The following is a 25,237-nucleotide window of genomic DNA, read 5'->3' as shown; positions in this document are numbered from 1 at the left end:
CGCTACTAGTTTTTATAAAGTTTTACGTCGACGGGTCTAGTGTACGCAAGGTCGAACCTAAGTGATTCGTATGTGCGGTCGCGAATAAAGGTGTCAGAAGCGGTTGCAAAAACGAGAGTGAATCCTCGTGTTACCGGTGGCAAATTAACATACCGGAGGTGCAATCATTTTTAAGAGGGCTATAATAACTCAGCCTCCGTTGAGGATTACGTTTCTCGATAGAACTACTCTTGACCCCACGAGGATGCGTAATTAATAGTCAACTGTTCTCTCGCACAGTTTAACATGACTACATAATTACAACGTTTCTTCAATTAAAACGAACGTAAAATGCAAATAACTTTTAGCCGTGAGTAGATAAGTACAGCAGCAGTATAACTTAACTGCTTGGATCAAAGGGTTGATGATGATAAATTATTCGACTTGATAATATTAAATGCACAAATTAATTAGATGCTTTTCGATTTACTCATTCCTCGTGATTATCTAACAATAATTGCACGTTTCAAATGAAAATATTGTTTCCTTCATTGACAGAATCTTTACGGTGATTTTTTATTAAAACTCAATTCATATAAAAATAGAATTCATAAATAAAATTTGAATTTCGTTCGAAATGATACGCAATTAATGCACTTAGTAGAAATTTTAACGTGTGTCAACGTTAAATCATTAATGGAAACACATTAAGATTTTTAAAGATAAAAGTATTCTCGAAGCTCACCTTGTTCAGTACAACAACCGAGTAGAGTCACGACATTCGGATGACTGCCAAGCTGTTGCATGATCTCGAGCTCCCGAACAAGATCTTCCTTTTCCCGGTCGGAAGCACCCTCTTTTACTGTTTTGACGGCGACTAAACGAGTCGTACCTTGATGACCGGTCAAGTCGTCAGCTTCAGCCTTCCAGACCTGGATGATGGAAAAATGAGACGTGAATGCTGCTCCCTAATAGCATTTTAATTGCGCGTTCCGTTCGTTGCGCCGGGGTGGAGTTAACCACAGCTTAGAATATTCTTAAACAGTCCCCCTCTCATGTGAAATGATGTAACAGATTCAAACAACGGACACTTAGATCGGTTCAACGTTCAATCATTTTCGAGTTACCGGTGACGACGCGCAGAGAAGACAATAATATTCCTAAAGCTCTTATGTAAGAAGCAGTAACTGAACAATAGCCAACTTTATAGCATATCATCGTTTGCATAATTTCTAAGGTTCTATTCATTTAGAAACCAACACAGAATATTCTAAAAATTTCCTTGTACTTTCTGAACCTGGCAATTTCTTGGCTTTGTGAAATTATACTCAGAACGAAATATGTTTAAACAGTTCGGAATGAGTATTTCTATAAGACGATATCCAGATAATAATTCGGTATTCGCGAGAAATTATTGAGAAGTATGTAGTGTAATATATTCGAATGATTCGATGAAACGAAAGAAGGGCATTTAATCAAAATCAGAAACGGTTGCAACGCGTTTCTCGTGTTCACAAGAATTCCAAGGACGTGCCGTAGGATAAAATTCGCGGTTTTGCGAGCGCTGAACGTTTCGCGCTAACGTCCAACGATTTATTATCACGCGGCCGCCTCGGGACCGGGGCTCGGTGTTTCTGTTCCGCTCGAAGCAGAAAATAATGCCTTACCTGGCCGAAGTTTCCTTGCCCGAGGACCGTCTGTAACCTAAGCTTATCTCTAGGAAACTCCCATCTGGATTCTTGCGACGACGGGGGCGGAGGTTTCTCCGCTTCGTGACACTGCGCGAGGAAAAAAAGAGCGTTACTCAGCCGCGAACAGTAATTATTTACGTTCGCTGTATACTTATTATTCTCTTGAAATAAAAAAAAGACTAATAGTATAATATCAAGTTCACGATTTTCTTCACTTATAATTTTGAATTTTTGTTATCCTTCTCTTTTAATGGAGAAAGGCGTTACTGTATTGCGAATGGTAATTATTTACGTTCACTGCATACTTATTATTCTCTTGAAATAAAAAAAACACTAAAAGCATAATATTAAGTTCACAATTTTCTTCACTTATAATTTGAAATTTTTGTTAACCTTCTCTTTTAATGAAGAAAAGCGTTATTGTGTTGCGAACGGTAATTATTTACGTTCATCGTATACGTATTGTTAGATTACGGATCTCTATATAAATTGAAATGTTTAAGGATGTGATTCGAAAAATAGAATTACAATAGAAAAAGATTTTCTTTAGTAGGTACTATAAAAATACTTTGAATATATTATATATCGTTTTCATATCGTATACGTTTCATGCATTTTGCATTCTTAAATTTCCCATAAATGCGCAAAGATCCGTGGTTTACTTACTTTTTAAAGATCGAATAAACAGCGAAATATCGAGTTCGTGGTTTTCTGTGCTTTGAATTCTCGAGAGGTTGTTTCTGTACGAACATTCCATTAATTGAAAGGTAGTCGAATGTTACAACGGTTTTTGTTTTAAAACGTGCGGGACTCTGGACGCACGAAATAAATGTTTACAAGTTCACTATGCCAACAGTGCTGACAAAGAAACTGAAACCGATCAGGCTCGCGTGAGCTATTGCTTTGGTACTTTATGTAATTGCTCAGCTGGAGATGTAATCACTACCCGATGGGTCCCGAGATAAGGGCGTAATTAGTGGCCGATGTTAGACTTCAACTATAACTGATTTGTACGCTGTTAACCGTACAACTATTCGCCGTTAACATCGATACGCCAACTGCAACTGGGTCGAAAGAAAGTTAACGGATACAATAGAACCAACAATCAATTTACTCTCCAAAATTAAACTACAAAACGACGTGTTTCAACGTTTATAAGTGTACAATACTCAATTGCATCGATTAAGACTGTAACCTTGCAGAAATATAAACGGTACGCTACCCACGCAATACTTCTCTTCATAACGAAAGCCACAAAAAAGAGTCCGGGACTGAATTATTAATAAATCATCCACGGATATTCAAATAATCTTTTCATTGTTAAGGCTATTAATCTTCCCACGATAGCTGCGTTGCATAAACTACACTTCTATAAAATCCACGTGATTCTTAAAATCAATATTTTAGTCGTATTCATGTAAGTGACTTGTGTAACTTGATATCCGGAATTAATGATCGGTGTCAAAGATACAAGGTGATACGTATTTGATTTAATAAATAATTACAGAGTACAAGAAACGACGGACTAATACCAGTAATTAAACCTACAAAGTATAAAACGCTGAGCGTACGCTTACCAAGTGTTGTATCCTCGGCAGTTTCGTGATCGCCTTCTCGATGGAGGTTTTGAAGTCACCGTTTTCAAGGTTCAACGCGTCCTTCCGGCAACTTATCTCCGACGATGTGTCCGACTCTTCGAGCACCTGCGGTGAAATTAACGTGATTACACGGCGCGCCGATATCGCGAAAAACTTCGCCACACATTTCAGTTCAATCATAATCCATCTCTCTGTCAATGATTTTCGTCAGAATACTCGTAGTCGACAACACGCGAACGCAATTTAACCGGTCGTCTTATTTTATTAAACGTTCCGATGAACTCCTCACCGTTCCCTTGTGAAAGACAATTCGTTTTGACACCACGGCGAACACGAATCCTGCAAGATAACGCTGACTCGGTGGTCTTGAAAATATGCAAAACAGTCGTCGAACGTCGTAAGACTGATAAAGGAAAAAAAGAAAAGAACGACGAATAGCTTTGACGCAAACGTGCGGAGAAATATGCGACTGTTTGTTTTTTTACTTGTGAACGACGCGCGAAGAAGAACTCGTGTGGTTCGTTTAATGTCGCGCATGCTTCGTTTGCGCTTCTGTTTAAGACTCGTTCACTGTCGCCGAGAAATGAACATTGATCTGCAACTTTTTGACGCGAATATCGCTCAGTCGACTTCAATCCATGAAACTTGTATCTAGCTTACAATGTAAAGAGCAATACATTAACGTCCGTATTTACGCGTACATCGAACATTCTGGCTGTATCGAAGTTCTTTACCTTCATTTTTAAATTCCTCCCTTTCAACCGCGACGAGATCATTCTACTCCTCTTCTTCCATTCTTGAATTTTCGAACGTAATATCAAACTGAACGGGCGTAAGTATTCTTTTCGGAGCCTTAAAACGGGTTTGCCCGCCGTCTATTTATTTGGCCCTTGCACCTCTCCATTCTTTCTGCCCCGACACTTTTTCCTTTTTTTTTACGTCCACGTGACCCTTTGTACCACCGTGCAAGCTTAAACCCGTGAATGTCCAGTTAACCAGAAATTTATGTCCCCGATTTTTACGGCCGGTTGCGCTAAAAATACTCGACTTGTCCCAAATACTTCTACAAATCAATGTAACCCCCACACACGGGGATCTCTCAAAGACGTTCGACGAGCATCGATGACAGTAACGCGTGTCAGCCGCAGAGAATATATCTTACTCGACCCTACTGACAACAGGGAATACAATACTTCCGCGCGACAGCATCGCGAATGGAAATGTTTTCACGGGTTAAAATAAGCGAGTCGAATTTTGTTCATTATTTCCCTCGAAAAATAATGAATGCATTTTGTATACCCGTCACGCGATTAGACGCTTAACGAGAACAATGCCGCGAGCTATCCTCGCATTATGTAATTCCGTATTTATTTTCTCATTACGTCGAGGCATTATACTGTCCGATGGATCTAACGATGGGATGTCACGCCGCATTCCCGCCCGAAGGAAGACACCGGGTGATATGCGTCACACGGTGAACCTAGCGATCATAATTGTCGATACCCGGTGAGTCAGTGGCGGACCTTCGCGAATCCCGTAGATCGATCGACGACCGAATTACGGCACGAGATCAGGGCCGACAAGTTTTTTCAAAGAGCGACATATAAGTACGCGCCGCAACGTTGAATTTACATTACCGATGCTTCGAGCGTATCTAAAACGTAGCGCAGTGACTGTTCAAAGAACACCGATCATTCGAGAGTGGAAACATTATTTTTCGGAAATGAAAGCATTGCACTGCTGAATAATGCCTAGTTAAACGGTTTACTAATGTTCATTTCTGTATAACAAATATTTTGTAGATAGGTATATTATACATATTATATACTGATGAATGGCACGAAGTAAACATCGTTGCCATTCACACACAAACAGCACGCGTAAAACGTAAAAACCCAAACGTCTATCGTGCAAATAATTATGGTTTACTGTGGAAGCATTATCTAACGTAACAAGGATACAACGAAAAGAATAAGCAGATGTAGCCAGACATCGAAGTTCGGTTATCGCGCGCAGGAATCTTCTCGCACCGGAACTGAAGAACGCCATTAACAAGGCACTTGAAAGCGCCAGTTACCCAACAGCCGCGCCATTTTCATCGGAAGTAGCGATCTTTCATTACGCTTCATTCAATACGCTCGAGGGGCCCCGATGATCCACGGAGTGCTCGCCAACTTGAACTTAGCGCCGCCGATACCCAGGGTGCGATTAATTCCTCATGCGCAAAACCGTTCCGAACGCGGGTGCTTTGAAGCTAATCGCCGAACGACTCGAACCTGACCATCCGCGAACACGAGACCATACTGCAAAGATTACACGACGGCCTCTTTCTCTTTCTCTCTCATTTCTCTCGGTTAATGGCCGAATGATAAATGCTCCGAGCTCAATGATAATCCGCGTTGCCGCGTAACGGTACATAAGTGGCACCGCCGTACGATTTGCGTTTCGATTTAGCGATCATCGGACAGATACGGTTTACAGTACCGATGCTCATAAATCAAACGTTTTTGCCGGCAGCGGAGAACGTTCTCGGTCAGCAGGGCCGAGAGGAAACCGAGACCGAGGGAATCGTGGCCAATAAAAATGAAAGGTTCAACGGTTCAAGGGTATCATTTCGACCGTTCTTCCTTCTGCGAGAGGGTCGGCGGGCGCTGTGATTCACCTGATCAATTCGTCGCTAATGTCTTGTAATATTAAAATTCCTCGGGTTCGGCGAAAGGTTTCGTCATACTTCTGTTTTGATCGGTTTGACCTAGAAACTGATGTGCGTAGTTGTGAATCGGACTTGCGCCGATGCTGTCGACGATATTTCGAAATTTAATATGAAAACTGTGGGGGTATTGATATTTTAATTCGTTTCGATGCTTGAAATCGATGCAATTTGAAGTAGGAAATCTTCATGAAGTTATGGGCAATTTCTTGATATTAATGAAATTGTGAACTACTGCGGATATAAAAATGTAATTACTCCGAAATCGAGTGCGAGGAATCTATCAAGTTCCGGAAAACAGATGAAGTTCGCGGAAAATGGATGGTGTACCTAGAATGTTGTTTTTCTGCAATTTTGTACTGTAATTCGAGTTCAAGGACATGTACCTGCTACTCTTGTAACTTTGAAATGAAAATACATTGGAAACCGAAGTAAAAAAGAGAAACGTTCTATTCAATAATTTGACTAATCATTTTCCCACTTTTTTCACCGTAAATTATTCTTAAACTGAAAGCACATTTGAAAAAATCTCAAAAGAAATTTTTTAAAATCTCTTAGATTTCCTCTTTTTCGTCCTATGAAGAGAACGAAAAAATAAAAAGTCGAATAACATTATAACAATCATTGCATTCTTATACCAAATAACTCAAAAAAAGTATTCGTACAGTTTACAAATGTGACGAGAAAAAAAAACCTTTCATATACACCCAGCTACGTTTATCAAAGATCCTCTATCAAGGCCTGAACCGCAGCCACCGAGCACCGAACGCCAGGAAGAAAAATGGACGGACGCGTCTCGAAAAATCGTGGCGATCTCAAAAGTAAGGAGGTCACTGACACCAACCTTATTCCTCCACCTCGTCGAACTTTCACGCGCGGAGTCTGGGCACCGAACCAGCACCGAAGATCACAAGACCACTTTCATTCAACGACCTATATTATATATGCATACGCGGAGGAGATACGAGGCGTACTTTCTACAACCGGCACGGCGAGACAGAAAAGACATGTCCCTACGACCTGGATGTCCGGGACGTCCACTCACCTTACGATTCCTAAGTATCAGTCTTCTGAGAATGAGGCCAACGCCGACGGCGATGGGGAATACGACGAGGGTCGCCAGGATGTAGCTGACCACGGCGACGGTTTCCTGGGACGCGATCGCGTCGCCATCGTGTCGCTTCGATATCACTTCACTGATATTCACCGACTCCCTGTGACTGACCGATATCAGTCCGGTCTCGAAGAACGTCCTGTTCAGTTCGTCCGGGTACACGGACACATTGTACTCCGGCAGGATCGCGTGATGATAGACCGGCCTGTGCCTGGTCCGGTTCCCTCCATTCACGGGCCCTCTGCCAGGGCCCGTCGGCGGGACCTGGGTTGACGTTTCACGACTCTCCTCGTGTCTGTCCTTCCTTTCCGTAACGGGAACACGAGTGTTAGAGTCATTCGCTCCGCTTTTCGGCGCGATCGTGTCGTTGACTTTCTCGGTCGTTCCGGAAACCTCGCTCTTCGGGTGCACCGGAAGCTCCACTCGCCGTTCCGTTCCACGGGAGAACGAGTTCATCGGACCGCTACCGTTGAATATATCCGAAGTATTGTACAAGTGCATTATAGGCAGAACATCGTCTTTGTCTTTCGACTTGTCGGACAAATTTCGGGCCCTCACTTCCGGCGATCTTTCCCCGGACACGCGTTTCCGGGGATCGACCGACGCAGAGGTCGAGGATAAGGTCACCGAATCCGACGTGCTTTGGTCCTGTGGCATCGTAGATATTTCTATTTGCACCGTGGTGATCGGCGTCGTAGGAGCTTCCGGTGCAGCGGTGGCATTCTTCGACTCCGAATTCGCCATGTTGAAAGGCTTGCTCGCGGTTTCGTTATCGGCCGCCTGGCCGACGGGTTCCGTAGGGTTTAAGGTGAAAGTCTCGTTGTCGGCCGGCGGCCGAGCCGTTTCCGTGATTATTCTGGGTGTAACTGGAAAAACTGGCGGCGGGATCGGTGTCGTGGTCGGCGTCGTTTCTTTGGGCTCAGTCGTTTCGACCGCCGCGGTCACTGTCACGGTCGACGAACCGCTTCCGTTCTCGGCGCTATTATCCACCGCGGCCACCGCCGCCACCGCGCTATCCCCAACGGACACTTTACTCCCGCTCGCGGGCGCACTTTCGTTTTCACTCGGCGACGCGTTTAATTGGTCTTTGGCATCTGTCCTCGCGACCGGAGTCACCGGCTCTGTAACGTTAGCCCGTTCTTCTAACTTCATGCCGTTGGAAGCTGTTCGGGGTGTAGTCGGATCGACCGGTTCGGCAGCAGCCGTGCTGAGGAACGATTTTTGCTCCATCGCGACACTATCCGCCACTGTCATGTTCCCAGCTGCGTTCACCACCGCGGTGCGATTCACTGGTACACCGTCGCCGCGTACTTCCGCCTCATCATCCTTCTTCCCGCAATCCGACGACCCGTTCACCGGTCGTTCGTTCGAACGGTTCTCTTCCAGCAGCTTCCCCCCTTTCACTCTCCGACTGCCGGAAGCCCCGGTCTGTCCATTCGTCGTCGGCCTGCGCCTCTTGTTCACCGCGGTGGAGCCAGCAGCGTCCTCGTCGAAGCCTGCTCCGATCCGTTGATTGAGCACCGCGCTCGCCGACTTCCTCAGGAACCGTCTGTCCCCGAAAGAGCCCTCGAGGTCAGTGTTCCTCGGCTTTGCGTGATTCCATCGGACGGGACCCCGGCCGCCCCCGTTGCCGCTGTTCAACACTTCCGTCGGTTTGCCGCTTGGCCTCGAGCTGCTCTTGTTTACGGTCAGCTGCGGCTGTGCTCGGCTGACCGCGCGTTCCTCCGGCTGCGCCGCGACTGTAACGACTTTCCTCTGGCGTTCCCCCACCAGTATCTGGGCAGCGGACGATCCACCACCGGCTGCGACTGCTTCGACGGTCGTGCCGGCACTGAGTTCCGCCGGCGCTCGGCCCGCCTCTATACCACTACCGGCACGAGGAAGCAGAAGAAGAGACGGCGGCGGTGGCTGACGCCGCTGCGCTGATCCGGTCGTTATCTCGGTCGTACCGGTGCCCTGCTCGCTGCCTCCTTGTTCCTCTCTGCTTAACCCAGGTCCGGTGTAGTTGCGCAATAGCCGCGTCACGTTCGTTATCGTGTAAGCGTACACGTGCTGCTGCTGTTGTTCCTGATGTCGATGATGCTGCTGTTGCTGCTGCTGTTGCTGCTGCTGCTGCTCCTGATCCCGATTCCCTTCGCTGGCTCCCTTATCCTTCTCCGTCCGATGCTTCTGTTCCCGATGTCTGTGGACCTTGGACCTCGGCGTGCTCGTCTCCGTCATCGTCGTCGTACCACGTTCGATCATGGCTGTACTGCCAGAGATCGTGCTCGTTCTGGCCGACACGCTCGACGGCGGTGGTTCGTTCGCGGTAACATCGCCGGAAGCGCCGACGCGAACTCGTTCCTCCGCGGAATCGACCGGTTTAACGGTATACCGCTCCACGGCGGCCGTGTCAATCCCGAACCCCTCTACTGGACTCCCCTCGGTCACGATTATCCGGAGGGTAGACGTTTCCGGTGATGTCCACACGATTCGAAACGGTTCCGTTGTCGAGCGACCGATCTTGTCCCGAGAGGTGGAGGTCTCGATGTTGTTGCTCTCGCGGGGGTTCAGCGAACGAGCCTGATCCCCGAGGGTTGAGTCGGCCTTCCGGGAAAAATCGAAGGTACTCCCGCTGTCGTAGATGTCGATCCTCCTTATCCTTTGTTCCGTATGATCGCCGTACATCTCCGCGTCCGACAGCGTGGAGGCGGTATCATCGGCGTCCATTCGTATGCGTTCTTCCTCGGTGACGCTCTCGTTGCTCAGAGTCATAGAGGAATTGTCCGTTTTCTTCCTGCGGACTGTGCTCTTCGGTTTCGTCTCCTCCACGCCGTTCAACGCCGCAATATCCGCGGGACGATCCCGAAAACCGATTTCACTTTCCTCGGGCCGGTCGTACGCGTTCGCGGAAACGGTTCGCCGGTACGGTATCTGGGTCGTGTTGGTCGCATTCCTCGTTTCAGCGGGCAGCACGTGGGTAGCGGCACTTCCTCTCTCGTGGTCTCGCAGCTGGTCCCGCGCAGCGACGGCGTGAGCGGACGGGTTATCGTCGCGGGACCGATCCCCAACCGTGTCCCCATCGCCGGTAGCGTTTCGCCCTGTCTCCATCGTCGCGATTACGTTCGCCGCGATCGTGGGGTCCGTCGTCGGCCTGGTCTTCCGGTAATATAAACCATTCTCCGTGCTCCTGAACGCGTTCTTCAGCTTCGACGGCTTGCTTTTCTCGATCTGCCTCTCCACCGCCTCGTTTGCGATCTCGTCGAGCCGCGCCGGTGCCGGCGTACTCGTGCCGCCGTACCTCTTCGCGGAGTACCTCCTGCGAGAGGTGGTAGGTGCGGTCGATGCCGTCGGCGTGGCTTCCGTCGAATCGTTCCCGGTCGCGTTCTGCGTTTCCGGTTGGATCTTCTGGCCGAAGTAGAGGAACTGCGTCATGTCCTCGACAGGTATGTTGCTCTCGACCGGCCTGAAGTAATTATACAGAGACTCGGACATCGAGACGATGTTCCTTTTGCGAGCGTCCGTATCCGGTGCCTTCGTCCCGACAGTCGATGAAGACGTCGGGGAGGACGGCGTCGAAGAGGAATTTCTATGGCTTATCGTGTAATTGCTTCTCGTGTTACCGGAGGCCGGTTTGCCCTCCACGCCGAGGCTCGACGCCGTCGAGCTGCTCTCGTTGCTCGGTTTTCTAGGGATCGTTGGCTCCGACACCTGCCCGCCTTCTCTTTCGAATTCGATCAGAGGCGAGTCCCTTTTCCTTGGTTCTTCCACGATAATCCTTGCGGGTGAATCCGACGTCTCCTCTTCGATCGCCAGCTCCGCCTTCCCGTCACCGGATGCTGTTACGTACATCCCGTGCCTGGTTTCCTGGGCCTCCAACACGTCCGGCGGGTCCTTCGCCCCGGCCTCGGCCGGTCTCACCGCGCGACTCAGATTCCGCGCCTCGATCGGTCGCTGGCTCAAGATCTGTCGCCTCCTCGCTGCGAGGATGCTGCGCAGAGCTTGCTCCCTCTTCGCCTTCGACGACGGTAGCTCGGTCTGAAGGGACATGCGACCCTGCCGGTGATCGGCCGCCGAAGAATCTGGAAGCAAATATTTGAGGAAGTGAGCCGATGAACCGACTGACCCTACTGGCGAAGGTAACGGGTCTTGTGGGTAGGGGAATTTCGGTTATCTTGTGAAATGTTTGACTTGTGAAAATAAGGCTCGGTATATTTTGTTGATAAGAAATGTCTATTGAATCTAATTTTCATTTGTTGGGAGTAGATTGTGGAACTCTGTGCAGAATACATTTCTTTTTATGTAATATACAAAGACTAGAATAGAATGAAATTTATGCATTATTCGTTCCTGGATTCTTGTGTTCTTTAAATTCCCAGTCTATAATTTGTAGTCTAATTAGAGCGAGTAGAAATACTTTTATCTGTCTAATTCTGCGAGGAAGAACTTTAATTAACGCATAATTTAGTTTTTATTTCATTTCCATGGACTATTATGGGAAAATGTTAAGCTGTGAGAAAGAGTAAGTGAAACATCACCGTAAATGGCAAATGTTTCCACTTTATTGAGTGTTTATACTGTTACGAAGATTGAATCGTGCTTGAACGATCACATTGTTCGTGATTTAAAGCGGCCGTTTGGACAAACCGAATATCAACGTGTGGTTAATTCAATTACAACGGGACCACGGCGCTAATCATTAGACATTCCTCAGAGCAACGTCTTTATTATGCGCGTCGGTTACCAGGCAATCGGCTTGAATGTGTTTACATAGAATTATAGAGCAATAACGGAGCGTCCGCGGTGTTCACTGATCTCGATGTGAATAATTGGCCGCAGTAGTGCGCCGCCGTATAATCACGACATGCAACGCCGTTTCGTTCCGGCATTATTCGTAAAGGGAAAGTTCGGATAATGTAAACGGATCTGTAACAATGCATCGAGAAGCGGCCGACAACGGATAATCGTTACATCAATTCGATCACACGATACGATTTCTCTCGATAATGTCCCCGATCGAATATCATACCTCGGGTACAGCGCGCAATTTTTCAAACGTTAAAACAACATAATTTGAATAATGTAAATTAACCGTTTGACCATATTCCGCTGACATTTAAATTTCAATGGAACCTCCCGGATCATAAAGAAGGCGTTGCGGTGGGTTTCACCTACGCTAATCACGTCGTTAAATCCCGGTTTACGGTAACAATGAACGCGCCGCAAGTGCTTCGCGTTTCTGATATGAAAGCTATTACACGCAGATGTATTACATAAAAATTGTAATAGTTACATCGGGAATGCGATTCACGAATTACTTGAAATGCATTACTTAAATATTATCCTCGGTTTTCCTCAATCTCCGTTCGGTTTCGACAGAAAGAGACTCTTCTCGGTTGTAAATTTGATAGCAGAAACAGGTTTTCCGCTCCTATTACGTATTCAAATATTCCACTCAAATATTCCACTTCGATTAATTATCAATGTACGTATCAACTCAGTGATGTACACGGGATACCATTTACATTACACACGTCGCGGCCCGGTTGAGGAGGATAAACGGAACGTGAATGAGAACGAATCAGCGAGAAGGCAGTCCTTAAAAGAACGGGACGTTCATCGGGGTCGCGGATGGCTGGTTGGTCTTGTTATTTTTTTCTCTTCTCCTCCTTCTTTCTTTCCAGGGTTCCAGAGAGACCCTGTACCGTTAGCTTCACGGTTCCGTACGCGACGAATGTTTGTTTCTTTGCGCCTGTTGCCTCTTCGTTCGACCCCGTCACGCCGGTGAAATTCCCCGGAGTCACGATCAGGATTAAAATCTCACGTCAAATTCGTGCGAGCGGCGCGCACGCGAGATTTGGAGCACCGTTAGAATCGATCAGTGTCGAATCGACGGTTAAACGGAGACTATGACTAATCGGTGAGTATCCTGCTGATAGGTAAGACGCGTTCCAATTACATCGTGTCCTCTATTACCCGGCGCTCTGTTGACTCCACAACGGCATTGTTAGAAATCGGCCGCCATTAAAGGTTTTATTGACGTTTCATGAATAGGAAGAGGTTTCATTAGATACATTTATTACGTACATCAAATTAACTACTCCCGTGTAAGCAATGGTAAATAAGAAATAAGTAAATTCGCGTATCAGTATACGTGATTCTAATAAAATGTTACTTAATGTTTCATCAGATTTAAAAATAAATTTTATATTTCTAACGTAACGTGTAAGGATAGCGAAGATAGAATAGAAATGTGGAATTTTGAATATTCCGAGGAAAGCTGTATTTTATTCGATGGAACGAGAGGTGTGGATTAATTAGTCGATGAGAGGCTGAATGAGATCAGATACGGAACGAGTGAGTTAGGCGGTCTCCGACGTTGGAGACACGATATTGATTTTACGTTATCGGCGCGGCGTGACAGCGACAATTATCCGTACAAACGATTAACATCGACGACAGCGAACGGCCGGAGCGGGTTGTAAGAAAAGAATTTGGTTGATCAAGTACCAGGGTCTCGGGTCAAGTCAGTCTGTGCTTGTAGACAAGAGGAAGACTTTCATCGTGATTGCAGATACAACGGCAATAGAAAGAGAAAGGATTCGATGGTACCGTTAGTGGCTTCGGAGTTCAGGGCCCGTTTATCGTACTTGAACTTCCGATCAGATACTGGCCAGCATTTTTAACAATCGCTTGGCACACTGCCGTATCGTTAAGGAAAAGCTGACAGTGCAAGAATATATTTATAAATGCATACACAAAGATGTACCACGCTAACTTTTTTATAGATATTACAGTAGAAATATCAAATCCAAAGTTATATGTACTTACCATTTACCATGGAATGTATATAGTATTCTAAATATCGTAAGGATCCATTATCAATATTTCAAAGAATTACAGATATTTTAAGTAAAAGGATATATTTTCCTTAAATTCCGACAACTATGTGGACACTGCTAAAAAGCATAAAGAACCATACTTCTAAGTATCAAAGGATCACAAACGTTTAAAGAAAAGCATATTGAAATCATTGGATACAATTTCCAATGGTTTGATCTGTGATTTCCTATGAATTCTTTACTTTTTCTTAAACCTATAACTACCATGTACTACGTGTTTACCGTACTATACGCAAAGCCGTTGTACGCGTTGTAACAGTTTCGAGGAAGGGAAGCAGAGTCACCCTTCTGTGAGCCACCGAAGCTAACGGTCTCCTTCAATGAAGAAAGGATACGGCCGAAGTCAAGTGTCAAGGTCTCGGGTCAAACCGCTATATAAAGACAGACGAGGAGAGATCTCTATCTCGTCGCCCGATACAACAAAGAGAAAAGGAGGAAAGGGTGTGATAACACTGTAGCGGTATCTCAAGGTAATTACACGGTACCGGTTTCCTTATAAGCATCCAGAAATAAAAGAAGTCGCAACTGCTCGTCGCGGCCAGATAACCAATCCCGAAGGCTCCGCCACCATTTTTCCACGATTCTGTTTGCGAACCGAGATTCACGCCCAGCGATGTTTCGCCAGCAAAACATACCTTCTGCATTATCGGGCAAACAGTGCAAATAACGGCGTGAAAAAGGGGCAAACGTATCAATCTATCCTGAAAAATCTCATTTCTTTCGCCGAGCGCAAATATTTCTCACCTTGAGCGGTTAAATGTAAACAGTTTCGTGCAATTTTGCCGATGACGTTGAAAAACGAACGTGTAAACGTTCAACACTGGAAATAAGTGATATCGAAGATTTCAAGTGCCTTCTTTTATTTACCAAACCGATCACTATAACTAATTGCTGTCTGGGAAAAATCAGATATTATTTCGTGATACAAGGTATGCGCGCACGATATCAGTGAGACAGAAATAGAGAAAGATATTAGAATAAGTTGAAACGATTGCGTACAGAGATAATCTCGAGGACACACGGTTCGTTAAAGATTTCCCGTAGGAAACGCAACGTGTTGACTTCAGCTGCAGAATGATAGGGATCGGTAACAGCTTCGCGAGCATTACAATTAAGGGTAAATAGTAAATCTCCGGGTACTTCCGGCAATGTCTCGTTGCGATGCGTTACTACCGCGAGCCTTCCCACCGTCGCGATAATTTACACTTTTTGCGGCGCGGCTCGCGAGAGGACAAAATCCTACCCGTGCTGGAGGTGGCCAAGCGGCGAGACTGACCGCATCAGGCACTTACGTCTCCATATGTACGCGCATAAGTTACAAGTCTACGACATGTGGAAAGCAGACTTAAATGCGAGGAACCGCTTCCTTCGTAAATCATTGTTGACGGGGAAAGGGACGCCTCTGTGCAAGGCTAACACAGATGTCTTGACGTTTCCGCCGCGGATACGCGAACTTCGGGATTTTTCGACGTTGCTCTTAAGCTAGTCGTTAAGCTTGATACGCTAATATCCGGGCTTTAGTGTTATATAAATTATTATTGAATTTTAACGTTAAGAAGATCGAGCTTTGAGACTAAGTACCTTGTGTACATTAGACGTATAAATATGTTACCATGGGGTGTTGATAACTAATTGATATATTTGTATAATTTTGCATTAACGACAGTAAACTTTGTTGTAAAATTTATTGTTTCAAAAAACCAATGGGCAAATTAAGAAAGGGCATTTTGTTAAAGAACTTCAGTGTTGTATTCTTGTTAAATGCGACCTGTCATGCCGCACAAACTCGTAGTTTAACCCCTTACCCTATGATTAATTTCTTAACTATGATCGATACAATTGCTTCATCGTTAATAATTTATTAGGAAAAGAATGAATTTTCATGCTTATCCTATATCTACGTTTACTCCAAAAATTAACGATTAATAATAGATAAGTAATATTTAATTTGTATTTAAAAAAATAAATAACACCGAGATTTCTCAAATTCTGTTTCAAATTTTCATCGCGAGTTTGACACGATATTGCAGGTCAAGGGGTTAATGCATAATATCTTGCGCCGAAAGGAAACGATCCTACGACAAAGATCACGCGCGGACAATTATTCGAAAGTGAATAATACTGAATCGGCGAAAGCGAACAGAATTGTTAAAATATGCATCGAGCAGCTATTAAAAAATTCCTTCGCCTGTATGATAGGTTCACCGGGTGCATTGTGCATTATCCGCAGAAACTGTTATTACAAGGAGTAGGAAACTTTCGTCGCGTGCAAAGCAGAAAATTCTCTACGACTAAGTACGTGATCGTGCTCAATTGACGATCCTGATAGGATCTAAACGCGATTCTAATATTTCTGCGCAGATAAGAGTAGAGTAACGAGACACGGCGCATCTTACATCCCGAGACACAGGTACAAGAAGCCTCCAGCGATCTTTTTTCCTTCGTGGGCATCTCACACGCGATCCTGCATCGACGTCTTTCTACCCTCTCGTGCGGTTAATGGGCGATCCTCGTTTCGTTCCCCTTCGAAAAATAACAACCCCGCGTTTCTTCCAGCGAAATGAATGGTTTCCTGAGGATCGTACGAATCACCTGCCACGCGATTGCGTCATTTTCCTTTAAAACTCTTCTTCTTTTTTCCGTCGGCCCATCCTTTGTATACCCGCTACGAGGAAATACATATAAATATCCATCGAAACGTCTAACTATATTATTATAAATTTCATTATCGCTTTTTTCGTTGACGTAACGAACAGGAAAGATTTTAAATGAGACGCTTCTGTAATTATCCCTTTCCCGCATTTTAAATCCTCAATTTTCTCTGTTCTACTTTTAACTACATTCTGACGTATGTTAATTACTGTATACTATCTTAATTTTTACACGTTATTTTATATTTATCATTATGTTTAATTAATTATTTCAAAAATATATTATCCCCGATGTGTTATATCAACGATGAAAAATAATCATGAATCTTGTAGGGTGCAAACAGATTTCGGGAAGAATATATATTCAGCGGCAATTTAATAGTGACGTTTATCGCCGATCAAAGAATCTGTTTCAATTCAACGTTCACGTGGAAGCGTGTTTCGGTAGGCGAGGTTTTTTACCTTCGTGAGAGTCACCGGTAGAGAAATAATGCCGTCGTGATCCGACGTAACCGCCGAATAATCCATTCGACGATCGACAATCACGAGATTTTTGCACGGAACGGTGGAACCGCCGCGAGGAAACGTGAGATCCGACACTGGCACGGTCACTCCTGCATCCCGAGCGTCCTGAATAATGCAGACCACCTATTATCCCTTCCGGAATCACGAGTCATCATCTGACCTTCTGCTCGTGGCCAAGAATCCACGTTGCACGGAATTTCTAGAGGTACGGCGGGTGTCCTCCCTGTCCCGCAGTGAAACCGGAGGAACGAAAGCGAAAAAACACGGATAATAATAAAGGGTTGGGAGTTTGAGCACCGTCGCGCAGAAGGAGGCACGAGAAGTCGTGGCTTATCGCCGCGAACGTGACCGCATAAAAGATCGTAATGTTTTATGTGAACACGTGTATAAGGAAGGTCAGTGCTGGTACTTCTGTCCTTGTTTCGTTGATTCCTCGTCGCGTCCACGACAAAACCCAGCCATTGTTTCCCGTAGAAAAGAGGCTGTCGTCGGGCTGTGTTGCGATTATTGTTTCTTCGTCGATCATCGATTGACGCTGAAACTATTGTTCTGCCGAGTATTGCGTTATGGTTTACGATGCACTGTAGAAGCGTGAAAATGTGTAATTATCGATGAACGATAAAAATAGACTCCAATTGGTTGATAATTCAAATATTGACTGCGTTAAAAGTAATCGAAGGATCGAGTGAGACACATAATATATTTATACATATCATTCATGTATCTCAAGAATACTTTAGATCATAGACACTATGAAATTAACAAACCCAACAAACTATTCTCAAATTTCAAAATGATTATTAATATTCATTTAAAAAGTTCTTGCATGACGAATAATTATTAATAATTATTAATCATTCGCGAACCGTAATAATATTCACAGGAAAACTTCCAAAGAATACCTTAATCGAAATTTGCATAAAACCGCCCGTCACGAAATGATTATTATTCATTCGAGAACCGTAATAACATTCACAGGAAAACTTCCAGAAAATACCTTACTCGAGATTTTAATAACTCCTTGAACACCAAAAACAAACAAAAAAATATCGGAGATTAAAGATTTTGACTTTCGTAGCTTCTATCCCGTGAAACGGATCGTGGCGTGATTAAGAGAAGCTTCCATATCGCGGGTTGGTTCTCGCCGCATCGTTTGCCGCGTGGAATTTCGGTCGTTCCGTGGTAGAACGCCTCCGCGGGCGCGAGTTTGCTCGCGGGCGCGCACACGCGCCGCAAAAAGAGGATCGCGAGCGCGGCGCGAGAGATTCGTGCCGGATAGAAGTCGGTCTTGTCGCGCGGCAAGGACTGACGTACAAATTGCCGGACGGCTACTTAAAACGAACAAGTGTTCATTACACCGACGTGATAAGTTTACTCGCGTCCGACTACGCCTCGTAAATTCATGCCGAAATAACGACGTCGCGGGTAAGACGACTAAATACGCAGAAACGAACTGGCGTCCACCGTGCACTCCTCGTTTAATTCAACTTCATCGTCACTTTAAGGCTTTCTCGCCGTCGTTGCCGCTAATGGGAAACTGCTTGCCGTACGTGTCCGCTCGTAAGATATTCGTACCATTACTCTTAGTAGATAAACAATTACGATACGCGTACAGCGTAGAAAATAAAAAATACATAAATGTAATTACGCGTAGCCTGTTAAACATTTCGAGGGAAAAATCCTTGCAAGTTGAGACGCATCTGAATACGTACGCCTGCTTCTAACGTCATTATTTAACGTCATTACTTAACGTCATTATGCAAAAGGTGAGCTTCTCAAGACTGGCAATCTGTATGCCTTGTTCCAAACAGTCCGGGGTCATAATCGCGCTTTTGTAGAGTCCGCGGGCTTCGTGCGGATCATTGGTAGGACTACTCGGTATCTTTGAGTATTATCTCCTTGTTCATGCTGAAGTCGTGACTTCTGTGACAACATGATAACACGAACGCCGTTCTTTTGTCGGCTAAGGAAAATCTCGCAATCTGTATAGGTGAATTCTTGTGCGACGAGCTTTTAGGGAATTTTATATTTTCTGGGTAAACGAGCTTTGGAGTGGATGAATTTTAATTAGTACATTATAAAGACTGATATTGCTGGTAATATTTCATACTTTTTTTTATACACATTAATAAATAATAAAGCTAGACTAGTTATTAGTATCATTATGCTTCTTTTTGTTAAATTTCCTATGCATCGCATTGGATTACTCATTTAAATTTACATATTACAGGGAAAGATTGAAACTTGAGGAAAAGATTGAAGTTAACGTGAACCGGTTTTGCATTGAAATAAATTCACTGTCCATCTTAATTCAATCAACGACACCCGATTGGTGTAATTAAACAGGAACTTGGAATTACTACATGCTGTTACTTCAATTAATTACTCGTTTCTAGGATCCATAGACTGTTTTTGTACGGAGTTGAGACAAAACTCGATTTTAAAAAAGCTGGCCGTGTATAATCGCGTCAGAGCGTCCCACGTGGCGTACAATGAACCGTTCATTAAACTCACAATGGCTGTTTTAATAGACATTATGCCTATTTGTGTTAAAATCTGCTCGATCATCCCCGATGGACCGAACCATATGTTAACGTCTAGATTGGATCGATCGACGGCCATCTCTGTGTCACGTTCGTCGACCTGTTCATTCTTTTGCATTACACGGCCTCGATTATCTGTCCCGATAGTAATTACCTCTGTGATGTTCAGAAGGTAATCACGTTTTGCTTTTATAACACGACTGAACTACGATACGAATCTAAAAACTGGTCTCATCCTGACGCAAACCATAAGTTTCCGACGATCCCCGGATCCCCAGACACTCAGCTCCATCAAACATGTACAAATAATTAACGTCGGACAGATTAATGAAATTAGATTTTCTGTTCTACTACTAAATTCTCTAACACACGATTCCCAAATATAAAAGACAATACAGAAATTCTGCATAATGGATTCAAGATCAATACTAAATACTCAGTTAAAACTTCCAATCAAAAATATCCCAAGATCATTTTATATTTATATTATTAATAACTAATATACTAATTTTGTTAATAAACTGCTAAAACAATATGAATTTCAGAAATCCTATAGGTAACCCTTTCGTCTTTTTCAAAATGGCGATATTCGAGAATAGAGACTGATAATCTTCCTTATAATGCAACAAAGTGCGTGGGAATTATCAGTTGAACAATTATGCGGTAGCCGAACGGGGTCGACAGAACAGCAGACAGCTGCGTCAAAGAGACATTCTATTTAGGAAATCCATTTAACGTATTGATAGACATTAAGGGAAGCCAGTGTGAGGTTCAATTGAAACGTCCCGGCCTGAAGACGCTAAGCAATTGAGCCGCATGTTCCTCAGGTGGCGCATGGACGTATTCAACGCGCATATGATGCGCACATGTTGAACAGGTCTAACCACCTGCCCCGGCGCGTTCGCTTTGTTGCATACCATTTTTCGACGCAACGGGTTGCACTCCCATCGAACACGCTTAACTGTATTCCCGAATGTTTATTACCGTGTTCAGCAACCTGTTATACCGAAGAAATATGCCCGGCTATGCGCCGGAACACGGTAGTACAATCGAAAAAGACAACGGTTCCTCAGGCCCGAATCGCTGAATTCGAAATTTCACGGAACGCGGGTGGTCCTGAAAGTCTGTCTGAATCCGTTGGCGAGACTCAATATCTTCCGGAAAAGCTTGAACAGAGAAACAATCTACGAATGCACACGGATGGTATAAATTTTGAAAGAACATTTTAAGCTCCTTCGCAACGCTTTGGGGAATTCGTTTTTTGTTAACTGTGTTTATATAGTTTTCGGAGATGTTTAAACGATGGGGCTCGACAACATTCTATTTTGAAAGTAGTAAATGCGTTTAATATGTAAAGTATCAACGACTTGTTCGAATTTTAATTTCAGAAATTTTATTACCGTAAAATACTAGCGATCTTTTTTTGTAAACGATACCTATGTGTGCACGTTTGAGGCTGAAAAATATTTTGTCTGGACAGTAATTGTGAATATATTTAACTTATATAGGTACTATTGTGATGTGGTTAAGTAGGTGTGGTTTTGGGTACACGAATGAAAAATAAGAAATAATTAGAAGTTGTACCAAGTAGAATTTAATTTTCCCTGAGCAATCAAGTTAATAGGTTTTTACTGAGTAAGCTGATACGTTTAGCGTCTATTGAATCCTAGAATGGTGAAGTCTAGCAGATCATCGCGAATGCATTACATAATTATCAATGAATTATGCGTGTTCAGTGACCGGAGTGTCCTCTGCGAACCGTCCCGCCGCGCCGGAAGCGGATACACGCTTCACGAAAGACGGACACCAGTGAAACGAGTCGCCCGTACACTGGCACTGTGCAGTGGATACGGTTCTGTGTGCCAAAGACAGAACTCAGCGTCGTGTAAAACCAGGCAGCGACTCTAACCTGAGCTTCTACAGGATCAGTAGTATTTAACCGTTTCTAACATGATATTTCTAAAATTCGAGAATAATTATGCAGATTATACAGCTTTTTTACTATTATTGGAAATATTCCGATTTCTCACTCTAAATCTTAAACGTTGTACAATTCAATAATTAAAATTTTCTACTCATCTTCGGGTTCACTTATATTTTCAGTAATCCATACGTTGAATAAAATAATCAATTTCTTTAAATAGAAGCTGGATTATTTAGGAATAATCCATTCAACAGTGTATGCATCGAATATATTTATATGTTACAAGTAAAGAATCCATACGTTGAATAAAATGTAAGAATAACGTTGAATTATTTAAGAGCAATCCATTCGACAATTTATGCATCGAATTGTACATTGATGCAACGGTATTAAGACATTTGCGAATTCTTCAACTGGATACTGGAAGTATCGTAGAAATTTAAAGGACATGGACCGCAAACTGGTCGTAGCCGAGGGTCATGGCCATCCTCCCGTTCCCCGGGTGATTTACGAACAATAAAAGACACACACGCGCGATTAATCCAGCGGTAGCAGTTCACGATTACGTGTCGAAGATTGCATCGCGCCGGTTCCCCGTTGCATAATGGATCCGTGATCTTCCATTAAATCATACACGGTCCCGAGGAGAAACTGCGAGTGCATTTTCAGATTGCAGAACGTCGAAACTTTCAATAGGGTGTTGCGTTAAAACGTTTTATAAGAGGCTCATTAAACCGTCTGATAACTATCGGTTCGCTCTCGTACGTGAAAGTTTTCATTGAACACCTGAGGTGAATGGAATCACTATCGACCATTATCAGTTGGCTATTACCTTTTGTTTTACCCGCAAGTACTCGTTACAAACAAATTCAATCTACTTTCTACGCACGCGAGAAACGTGTACGTAGATCTTAATTCAATCTCCCAAAGAAATTTGTCTCTTACATTGCAACAGAGACATTGGAACTTTGAAAAGACCAATAGTATCACGATATCAAAGCTTCAATGAATTACATTACTTATCAACATTACTTCAAGATCAACTATAAGAAATCACAAAATCACAAACCACTAGAATCTTTTTAATCTTCGCTAGAATGTCAACGAGAAACTTTAAAAGACGACAAAATTCCAGGAGCAATGAAAAATATTTTCCTTGCGATTGTAATTCAGAAAATCTGTTTCCTTTTCATACATATTCTGACATTAGATGAAAATATGATCGTAAAGAATTGTTCACTAGAAATTTAGTGACTTCCGCGGGACAGTTGTCACACCCGACCGGTATTGCGTACGTAACGTGTTTTACAACGCGGTCAAAGTTCCAGCGACCATCGATTTAAGGGTCTTCCGGTAGTATCGATAAAGTTACGCATGCGATTACGTGTCGAAGATACTATCACCTTGAACGTCGTTACATAAGGTTTCCAGGGACGCACAATAGGGCCCCGATGTTCCATTAAACCGTATGCAAATACCGGGAGAACAATGGAACGCGGACGGTCGGATCCGACGTTCGCAAAAAGTCAGTGGTCGGCTGCCGGAACGCTTCCTGGATGTGGCAAGCGATCCAGGGGATCCCTGAAGAAGATCCTAAGGCATTCAAGCCCGTACTTTAACCCTTCTTACACGTACCTTGCATACTAATGCTCGAAACCTTTCGCTGCACTTGCACTGGAACTCTTCGATCGCGTCTAAACATTAATTACCGACATTTTAATTAATTCCCTTGCGTAGAATATTCGCACCACGCCCAACAATTAGTGCAGACGATACTAAACGTATACCAACAGAATAAAAACCCTAAACTTTCAGCATTAATGCGAAAATATGCGTTTACGCATCGAGCTCCGATTCTCTTGCTAATACGTTCCCTTCGTTAAACTACCAAGTCTTTAATATAATTATTTTGCACGCACACTTTTCCAATACTTCAAATAACCACCGCGAAGAAACTGCATTTCGAAGACCACAGAAATTCTGTGCGCAAACCGCCGATGAATTTCACAGTATAAGGAAACGTAACCGCGCTTATGCGACGCATAGACTTATGAAATAACTTCTGCGAAGTTGCGTACGCATACCTGACGAAAGAAGACAAAATTCGTTTTCCCCTCGAAGAATATTTTATGTCCACTTCCCGAAAGCCAGGAGGGAAATTACTATTTTTCTGTTTCGTACCTCAAAGGTTTTATCCTCGAGCAGGTCAGCGATCTGCCGTGGCTCAGCCTCAAACGACGCGAACAATAATTACTAACAGCTGTTCAGCGTGGAACGCTCGTTAACAAATACGTCACGGCTATCTAGCTGCAAAAGGAATCCCGCTAGACCCGGCGTACACGGGTGTGGCTGATTGAATATAAATCATAATAAATTGCACGACAGTCCGGAATTAATTTACCCGACGATGATTTAAGATGTTGCGCATCCTGCGTAATTGACGCCTCATTTCCGCGTCCCAGCCGTACCGGCGGCTGCAGAAATTCATCTTCCCTATGCGCGAAACCCCGTGGCATCGTTATTTCCTGCTAACGGAATTCGCCGCGTTTTCCTGCGGATACGTGATCGATCATGCGCGGTCCGCTCTCCCGCGTTCGTTATCTCTAACAACGCTCTTCAGCCGCGCGCGGTCGCTGATTTTTTCGCTTCACCCCGCACCCATCATCCGATTATCTCAATCAGCTTATTCTTTCGATTTAGAAAACATCCAGAGGATTACGAAGAAAAATGTTCGGAGTCCTTTCTGGTATTCGGATAGGTTGAAATCTCGCAAGCCCGTTGGTATTAGAGGTAGACAAACATTTTTTTCTTCCTCCTCTTTTCGCGGGGCTCGGAATATTCATAAATTGTTCCATTTAAGCACTGGGCGTTCTCTAATCATTTTTCCCTGGCGCCGTGGCATTCCCGGCATCTTGCAATCAGCAATGAACGGTAGAAATACCGATGATCGTAGTTTTGCGTACCGTTCGGCGCGATCGGCGTCCTTCTTTCTCCCGAAGGTAAACGGGCGTACCGACGATCACGATCAAGATCATTGACTTCTCACGAATGTAAAGCGATCCCCTGAAAGAGCCCCGGTACTGTGCCGGTACGATCTTTCGTCCGGATATCACGTGGACACGGGGAAAGGAACGAATTATCAAAGTCGTGCATCGCCGCGACGTCACGAACTGGCTCACACAGAACCGTTCCTTTTTTTCTTTTCTTCTTTCTTCAGCGTCGCGACAACGCTCGCCATCCCCTCCTCTGGCCGGCACTTTTGGACAGTAAACTTTTCTCGTTGTCTCTTTCCCCTTGCTATCACGTGCTTGTTAGTACAGAAGTTACTTTGCGTTTGCAGATAATAAATTTGGACTGCTGGTTATTCACTCTAGGAAGACTGAGGGAGTGGCTTCTTGATAGTTATCTTGTTTAGAATGTTTCGTCCGAGAATCCAGTGTTGAATTTGATGGAACGTAGCGGATTATTTGATGTATTCTGTAGATCTTATAAATAGATAAGTATCGTTGTTAGGTGATAGATCGTCAGGTAACAGGAGATGAAAGAAGGTTCGGTTCTGAACAATGATTCTCTTGAAAAGAATTCAAAATTCAAAGACTTAAAATATTAGCAATGTAACCA

At 44.1% G+C, this 25,237-nt stretch overlaps 1 protein-coding gene across 2 annotated transcripts in view; it reads right to left on the bottom strand.

Annotated features, from left to right (window-relative positions):
• Nucleotides 1-25,237, bottom strand: part of LOC116430833 (uncharacterized) — a 249,049-nt gene that overhangs the window by 14,036 nt on the left and 209,776 nt on the right. Inside the window, exons 2-6 of one of the 2 annotated variants that reach the window (XR_004235798.2) lie at nt 7,024-11,153; nt 3,248-3,373; nt 2,337-2,734; nt 1,647-1,757; nt 885-911 (exon numbers count right to left, since the gene is read on the bottom strand). Coding sequence is in view for 1 of the 2 variants with exons in the window: in XM_031985452.2 (XP_031841312.1) it covers nt 725-911; nt 1,647-1,757; nt 3,248-3,373; nt 7,024-11,153 (4,554 nt within the window). In the remaining variant the exon portion in view is untranslated. Of the gene's footprint in view, nt 1-724; nt 912-1,646; nt 1,758-2,336; nt 2,735-3,247; nt 3,374-7,023; nt 11,154-25,237 lie in introns of those variants that run through there. The other variant, XM_031985452.2, reaches the window with a different exon arrangement.

Source organism: Nomia melanderi, chromosome 5, assembly GCF_051020985.1.
Source record: "Nomia melanderi isolate GNS246 chromosome 5, iyNomMela1, whole genome shotgun sequence".
Lineage (NCBI taxonomy): Eukaryota > Metazoa > Arthropoda > Insecta > Hymenoptera > Halictidae > Nomia > Nomia melanderi.
This window is presented reverse-complemented; position numbering and strand designations above follow the sequence as displayed.